Consider the following 8,554-nt stretch of genomic DNA (forward strand, 5'->3'; position numbering starts at 1 on the left):
GGTCACATAATGTAAAATTCTGTCTGACTTATGTTTATTTATATCTATATTTGCAATTGTATATTGCCTCATGCCTCATGTAGATCTGGTTTAAGAATTTCTATAGCATACAAACTGTTCTCTATTGAGCACTTAAAAAACAAAACATAACTGCTTGTGCTGTACAGTCTACACTCTTGACATAAGAATGTTGCCCGAGTCTGATTTCAGGTTGCTGAGACTTTCCAGCCATTTAAAGCTTTTGTGTAGCTGACGACTCCACTTGAAAAGCTAGACAGACAAAATTGGCATTCTTGAGAGCTAATTATGCAATTTGTAAAAGTAGCTCATGTTAAGACATTCAAGCCCAAACAATCAATGCCACACCGCTGGTTCCCTCAATTATTTGCCCTCCAACTGTCCAAACTTCACAGAGACAGTCCCAATTTATCCTTTGTTGTCCCAATTTTTCAGCTGTTTTTAAAACATCCCAGTTTTGCTCTCCTTCTCCCCCTTTCCCCCTTTATCCCCTGCTATCTTCCATTGCTGCAAATTCAGTTCAAAGTGCACAAGTAGTTTGAAGTCAATTAACAGAGCTGTGAAGCAGGAGAAAGAGAGGATTGAATGGAATCTTCTTCTTCCTAGTATGCTCAGTCAAAAGCAAACTGCTGCAGCCTCTCCTAGCTTGAGTGTTCTTTCTTATCACTAACTTTTCTTGAGTTGACCACACTCTGATGTTGCTTGGCTTCCGGTGACCTGGTTTTCATTCGTGAAATGATGGGTATACAGACAAAATGCTTTGGGGCAGAATCTAACCCTCCAAGGCTCTCAATCCAGCTCTCTGGACATTCACATTTTGGCATGGTACAGTCATCTTCATACAGTCCTCCCTCCTCATTCTTAAAGGTTGAAATGCCTTTCCTAAATTTTAGTGTCTGACAGATGATAATCTAAACTTTTGCTTTTGGCTCTTCTGCCCCATGTTGCAATGTGTATGGCTCCCAAGAACTTCTCTGAAAATTGAATTTGGTGCTCTGGCTGAACCAAGTTCCCTGCCTTTGATCTGAAGACCAACTAATCTTGTTAAGTACTTAAAGAAATGAATCTGTCACACTTATGATCTAACATCAGTCCAAATTTTAAAACAAGAACAAGCATTTCTTTAAAATAATAAAGCAAACACATACATACCTGGTAGATATATGCAAATCTAATTCCTGGGGGGGAAAAGACAATTCATATTAGCCTTTATGAAAGAAAATAACATGGCAATTTGCACTCTTCTGGTTCTTGCTGGGAAAAAAGGATCACTAATACATTACAAATTTTAAGCCCAATTTGCCACCATTTCTGATCTTTCTCTTAATAAATATGCATAGACCCTATGAAATGCACAGGCATTACAATTATGATGTTATTATCTATGTAATACATTACTGTTTTTTATACAGTTTTCTTTGTATAGCCCCTAAGGAAAACTCTAAAATATGCAGGCCAAAATATATCAGGTTTTTCCCCCACAGCTAATGAATAACATATTTCAGCATGTTGAAACATGTCTCCTTTATCTCTCATATGCTCTATTGGATAGTGCCCATTTTCTCCTCATCCCACCACTATAGGATTGCTTTATTCATGGCTGCTTCATGATAAGATCCCAACCAGGCCTTTTTAAAAAGAGCCAAATGCACACATATGCCAAGAAAATGAGAGCCAAACTGGTCATCTTGCTACACGCTTCTCTTTAATTTGCCTGAATCTTCTGAGAAAAAGAATAGTTCTTTTAAGCTAGGTCAGGCTTGGAACTTTGGAGGACCAGATATGGGAGTTCCTCTTGTCATCTTTTGCCAATATCATGATGAACAACCAGTGGTCAAGGTCATAATGAACTATTAAAGAGCAGGGTGCGAACCACACTGGGTGACACCCCAGAGGATGAGATGGTACACTTGGAGGAACTGGCATAGCTACTGGATGAGTGAGAAAGGCCAGCAGTGTAGCTCACTCAGCAGCCACATTGGACCCTAAACAAGCCCTCCAGAGGCTGCAGCACCACCACCTCAGTAGCGGTGGCTGCTGGGGGTTGGTGCATTCAGGGGGGCTGCCTTCGAGGTCCACTGTGGCTGTTCTTGGACTGCTGCACTGCAGCCTAGGCAGCCAGGTATCCGGGGACGAGGGGGAGGCAAGGCACCAACCTTAGTGATTCCACTATGAACAAATGTACCCAAGTTGGATCCCCCCCAATCTAAGATTGGATTGAGAGGAAGTTCTCATTATTTTCCTTTTTGTATATCTAGAAAGATTTACCCATGCAATTCATGGCCAAATTAGACTTATATGTTTAGCTACAAAGCATTTTTTTTTTTAAAATCCCTTTTAGATTAAATACAATGCAGGAGATGAGCAGATTAAAAATCTGCCCTTCTACCTTCTTACTTCCCCATGCCCTCTGCTCTGAACTACCTTCTCTGAGTTTGACTAGTTCCAGTACTGATGTGGGACAACAGCTTAAAGCAGTGGAGCACAGGCAGGTAAATTGTGTGTGTGTGTGCTTTTACTTCCCATGATGGCTGAGGATAATGGAATTTATAGTCCAAAGATCTAGACAGTACTAGTTTGGGGAAAAGGATAGACTAGACAGCCACATACCAAATGATGTATGGTAAACTGGGGCATGATCATAGCTTAAGATCATGTGACAGCCTCTAATAAACTACCAACCTTTAGTAAAAGAGAGCACAAAACCAAGCAAAATAAAGGAAGGAATGAAAAATAATATTGTTGCTGTCATCATCCAATTATTTACCTGCCCACATTCCTGGGAATTCTGTTTTCCTTCAGGCAGGAAAGAAGGGTTGCTTTCTGTAGTGTTCTGCAGTTTTTGATCATCACAGAAGCCATCTTTCAAGTGTGGTTGAAATGATATAGGGTCAATTGAGGGTGACTTTTCCCTCAATGACAGTGAACTTTTGCAAAGACTGGGGTGTGAGGAAGAATAACTCTGAGAATATATGAGAGGATGCTGGCAAACAGGAATTAAAGAATCAGTTTGTGCCATTGGGCTGTCCATTGTTGTATTCTCTGTGCCATATTGGAGTGGAAATAGTTGAGACGCTGATGATGTACTGCTTCGTAGCCTCCTCAGAGTTGGTGATGTAGAAATCCTTCCTGGAGCATGCCTGTGAAATTGGTATGGTTTGATGTCAACATCATCATCCTCCACTGTTGGAACTTTGAGTAGATGTGAGTTATCACTAAAGCCACACCTCCTGGTGATGGCCTTTGGGCTCAGTTTTATCTGTGTGCTACTTGGGGATGAGGCCTTCTGGGATGAAAAGACATCTTCCGTGTCACTCTTTTCAATCAAACACAAATTCTTTTCCCATTGTTCAGTCTTCCTAAGCAAATGACATTGTTCTTCTACCACACAAGATTCACAGTCCATTTTTGCATCTTGCCTTTACAACATAAAATTCTAAAGCAATTTGAAGAGAAAGCAGAATAAAGATTTCATTCTTACAATCAATGTCTAATTTTAAACACATTCAATTTACCTCTTGAATTGATAACTTCTCATAGAGCCCTACATGATCAAGAACCATGTATGAAAATGTTTTTCAGTCTTTTCATAACTCTGACACAACTCTACTACAAACACAATAAAAAAAACCCTCTCCATAAATCATCGGATAACAATATTTTCAGAAATATTGAACGTGCCAAGTTTAACTTCACACATATCTATCAGCCTCTTATGTTTTTACCAGATTTCCCAGAAACAGAAGGGTTTCAACTTGTTGTTGGACTCATGATTTCTGAAACTTTATACCATTGTGTCCATGTAAATATCTACACTGTACAGCCTATTTACTTTGGATTGGTTCAGTTCATCATTTTCTTGACACATATTGGTTTATTGAATGTGAAACCACAAAGACTATAGTTCTATGAACATAAATTAAAAGTAAGGTCTATTCAACAAAGTAACACAATACTACTTTGGATTCCCCTCTGAAGGTTTTTTTCCTTCAAAAGATTTCCTGTACTTCTATAAAATTTTGGAATTTCCCAAGCCTGCCTCTATTTGCTTTTTATGAATGTATGGTACCATTTTGATTACAAAAAGATTGGCATTGGGAGATTGGGAGTGATGACCCTGGAATGTATATATCGACTTCCCCTTCTATCTGGCCCTTTTGTTGTTATTATTATTATGCTGGATTTAATGCTGTTTTTAATTGATTTTATTGAAATGTTTTTTATACATAACTGTTCGCCGCTTTGATCAAATTTTGGAAAAGCGGGTTACAAATAAACTATATTATTATTATTATTATTATTATTATTATTATTATTATTATTATTCTGAGATCATTTCTCTCTGTCTTTCAGGTGGAAAAGCTGTTGCTCTCCTGATGGTGCTTGTCTCCAGACCCAACCATCCTTGACTATTGATTATGCATGGTGGGATTGATGGGAATTGAAGTGCAACAACATCTGGAATGCCACAGGTTTTCCACCCCAATATATACACTCAGATTGCCAAATCCATGGCTTAGATATCAAAACAGTAGAGAGCTGTTCACATAGTGGCAAGAAACCTAGGCCTAAAGGCAATAGTTACTGCCTGAACTAGTAAACCCAGTGTAGCTTGACAGCTTGCTGTGAGGAATTCGCAAGACACTTTGCAGACAAAAATTGCTTGGATTCACTCTGACTTGGATGCTGTAATTGAGTCAGGTTTAATGGATGTAATCATAGTGCCTGCTTGTCCCATATTATTGGATAAGTTTCAATTTGTGCAGCCTGAGGATGTGGATAGGATCTTTGGAGAAATGAGGGCCACCACATGCATACTGGATTCTTGCCCTTCCTGGCTTCTGAAATCAGCTAGAGGGGGACTGGCCAAGTGGGTAAAGGGAGTGGTGAATGCTTCACTGCAGCAAGGCAAATTTCCATCCTGCCTAAAGGAGGCTGTGGTGAAGCCATTACTGAAAAAGACCTCCCTGGATCCCACCATTCTAGATAACTGTTGACCAGTCTCTAACATTCCATTCTTGAGTGAGTGGTGGCCTCCCAGCTCCAGGGATTTCTGGATGAAATGGATTATCTAGATCAGGGGTTGTCACCTACGGCCCGTGCGCCGGATCCAGCCTGGCGAGGCCTTGGGACCGGCCCCAGCCCGGTCCTGCTGCCGATTGCCGCCCCCGCTGCAGCTTCCATGCCGCTCCGGGCACCATTTTGAGTTCGACCCCCCAGTTGTCTGAGGAACAGCAACCCGGCCCCCGGCTCAAAAAGGTTGCCTACCCCTGAAGATGCATTTCAGTCTGGCTTCATGCCTGGCTATGGCACAGGAGACAACTTTGGTCGCCTTGGTGGATGACCTCTGCAGGGAACTGGCAGGGGGAGTGTGTCCCTGTTGGTCCTGCTAGATCTCTCAGTGGCTTTTGATACCATCAAACATGGTATCCTTCTGATCCGCCTTTCTGGGATGGGACTTGGGGACACTGCTATGCAGTGATTCTGGTCTTTCTTGGAGGGGTGGACTCAGATGGTGGTGTTGAGGAACTCCTGTTCAATTCTTTGGCTGTTGACCTGTGGGGTCCCTCAGGGTTCTATTTTGTCCCCCATGTTGTTCAACATCTACCTGAAACTGCTGGGAGAGGTCACCCAGAGTTTTGGGGTGCAATATCACCAGTATGTGGATGACATCCAACTCTTATCTTTCCTTTCCGTCTGATTCTAAGGAAGCCATCTTTGTGCTGTACTAGTGTCTACTGTCAGTAATGGACTGGATGAGGGCAAATAAATTGAAGCTTAATCCAGATAAGACAGAGGTGCTCCTGGTCAGTCCTAAGGCAGATGAGGGAATTGAAATCTCAGGATCACAGCTTGGGTGTGCACCTGGACTCAACTCTGAGCCTGGATGCCCAGCTTTCAGTAGTGGCCAGGAGGGCATTTGCACAGTTAAAACTAGTGCACCAGTGGCGCCCATTCCTTGAGAAGCCAGATCTGGCTACAGTGACACATGCTTTGGTTACATCCCATTTAGACTACTGCAATGCACTCTACATGGGCTGCCTTTGGAAACTGTTCAGAAACTTCAGCGGGTCCAAAAGGTTAGAACGCTACTGGAGCCAGTTATAGGGAGCATATAACTACTGTATTGAAACAGCTTCACTGGCTACCGGTTCGTTTCTGAGCACAATTCAAAGTGCTGGTCATGACCTATATAGTCCTACATGGCTTAGGTCCAGACTATTTGAGAGACCGCATCTCCCCATACGAACCACCTAGAGCCCTAAGATCATCAGGAGAAGGCTTTCTCCTGGTCCCAACACCACCAGGCTCATTAGGTGAGGACATTAGAGAGAGCCTCCTCAGTGGCTGCTCCCATTCTTTGGAACTCCTTTCCATGGGAGGCTAGACTGGCTCCCTCCCTGCTGGCTTTTTTTCCGGCAAGCAAAGACATTTTTGTCCAAGCAAGCTTTTTAAAATCATGCAGGCCTAATTTTATTGGGGGATGGGGAGTTAGTTTAGATTATTATAAAGCTTGTATGTTTTAAATTGTGTATGATGTATTTTTTTTAAAAAAACTTTTTACTGTTTTAATTGGATTATTTTAATTGTTTTTAAAGTGTTGTTTTAATGTGTGTGTGTGTGTGTGTGCGTGCGTGTGTGTGTGTGTGTAGTGAGCCACCTTGGGTCCCAACTTGGGAGAAAGGCGGGATAAAAATTAATTAATTAATTAATTAATTAATTAACATGAGTTTTGACCTGCTACAGTCTTATTGATTTAAAGGGTCTGGAACTAGCCATAGAATTTAGCCTAAAGATGTAATTCTGTATACAGTGGTACCTCGGGATACGAAATACCCAGGTTACGAAATTTTCGGGATACGAAAAAATCCCATAGGAAATCATTGTTCCGGGTTATGAATGTTTTTTCGGGATACGAAGAAAATTTTTGGTGCTTTTTTCGGCTTTTTCGCACGAAACGCGGCTTTTCCCCATTAGCGCCTATGGCAATTCGGCTTATGAAGGCTTTTCGGGTTACGAAAGCGGCCGCGGAACGAATTAATTTCGTAACCGGAGGCACCACTGTACTCAGAACCAATCACTGTGGGATTTCTTTCTACACAAAAATTCATGGGATTATATATCACATTAGCTTCTAATAACACAAAATTAGAAGGCATACAAAAGCTAATAACAGAATACTACAGATAGAAGTCCGAGACGTATTTAAAATTTACAAAGATTTTGATCTGATAACACTTTGATAACATGCTCATTCATTACTTACTGTATAAACAGCAGACGCAGACACATTACTAATACTGTCAACTTCCATAGGTCTAAGATCTTGCCCACCAATAAATGATGTAGAAATTGCTTGGTACAACTGCTGAATCCTCTTTGAACTGCCCTTTTTAGAGTTAAGCATGGAAACTCTTCACTTTCTAGGTCTCCTTGGTGAATGCAAAAAAAAGGGAACTTGTTTTTCCTCTTTGTATATTTCCAAGGGATTTCTTTATCTCAACAGCGCAAAGGGAAGTGGCAATAGGTTAGTTTACAGGAGGTAATATGATCTGTCCTAATACATAACTGATTACTTTGTAGACACATTTGTTTAATTCCCTTCTATCTCCCAATTTCTATACAGATTTGCAGATCAATGTTTTGGCAAATTAGCCTCCTGTAGGGAAGAAAGACAGTTGAAACAGTTACAAGTAACAATCATGTTGTTAGGGGAGATTTGTCAGCTACTGTGCCTTTCCTTTGTAAATAAATAGACAACCAGAACAGGTTGACCTTTCCTTGCAGCTTTTCCTTGCTGTCTCTTGACACAAACAAGTTTCCCATGGCCTTAGAAATGATGCCCTTTTAAAATCCTCTTTCAGTGGCTTCCTCTAAATTCCTTTAAAAATTCTCCTGGCAACATGATGCTGACATTCAAAATGTCCCTGAACAAATAGCTTGGCTTCATATGTCTGACTCATATTGTTGATAGTGCAGCAATAAGATGAATGTGACATTATTTGGTTGTGATAAAGCTGTGTTTGTTAAGTTTACTGAGCTCTTTGCAGGGCTAAAACAGTTAACCCACTATTTTGGTTGACACTATCAATATATTATATTATTATATTATATTATATTATATTATATTATATTATATTATATTATATTATATTATATTATATGGTGTTGATGGTGATGATGAAGATAATAATAATCAGTTATATATAATATATAAGTTTGAGAGGGATGGTGACGATCTTTTTTATCATCTTATAATTACCTTTATAGCCACCTGTTTCTTCAATTAACTCAAACAGGCATACCTGCCTCCTCTTTGTCTTCCTGCTTTCTCTTCACAAATATCATGTGAACTGGGTTGGGTTAAAGGAGAGAGACTGGCCTGAATTCACTGATGTATTTCATGGCTCAATGGAGACTAGAGCCTACATCTCTCAAGCCCCAGTCAAGCATCCTAAGCAGTTAGGCTGGTGGAATTGCACATGTGGTGCCATTGTTCATGCAGGAGTGCATTCACCAAGGATCACTGCCATTC

The 8,554-nt window shown here is 40.7% G+C and overlaps 1 protein-coding gene across 1 annotated transcript in view; it reads right to left on the reverse strand.

Annotated features, from left to right (window-relative positions):
• The window catches only part of PLEKHG7 (pleckstrin homology and RhoGEF domain containing G7), a 29,972-nt gene extending 26,548 nt beyond the window's left edge, over positions 1–3,424 (reverse strand). The window contains exons 1-2 of the mRNA XM_042467965.1: positions 2,786–3,424; positions 1,171–1,196 (exon numbers count right to left, since the gene is read on the reverse strand). Coding sequence (XP_042323899.1) covers positions 1,171–1,196; positions 2,786–3,424 — 665 coding nt within the window. The remainder of the gene's footprint in view (positions 1–1,170; positions 1,197–2,785) is intronic.
• Between the last annotated feature and the right edge of the window lie 5,130 nt (positions 3,425–8,554).

The sequence above is a fragment of the Sceloporus undulatus genome, chromosome 5, assembly GCF_019175285.1.
Source record: "Sceloporus undulatus isolate JIND9_A2432 ecotype Alabama chromosome 5, SceUnd_v1.1, whole genome shotgun sequence".
NCBI lineage: Eukaryota > Metazoa > Chordata > Lepidosauria > Squamata > Phrynosomatidae > Sceloporus > Sceloporus undulatus.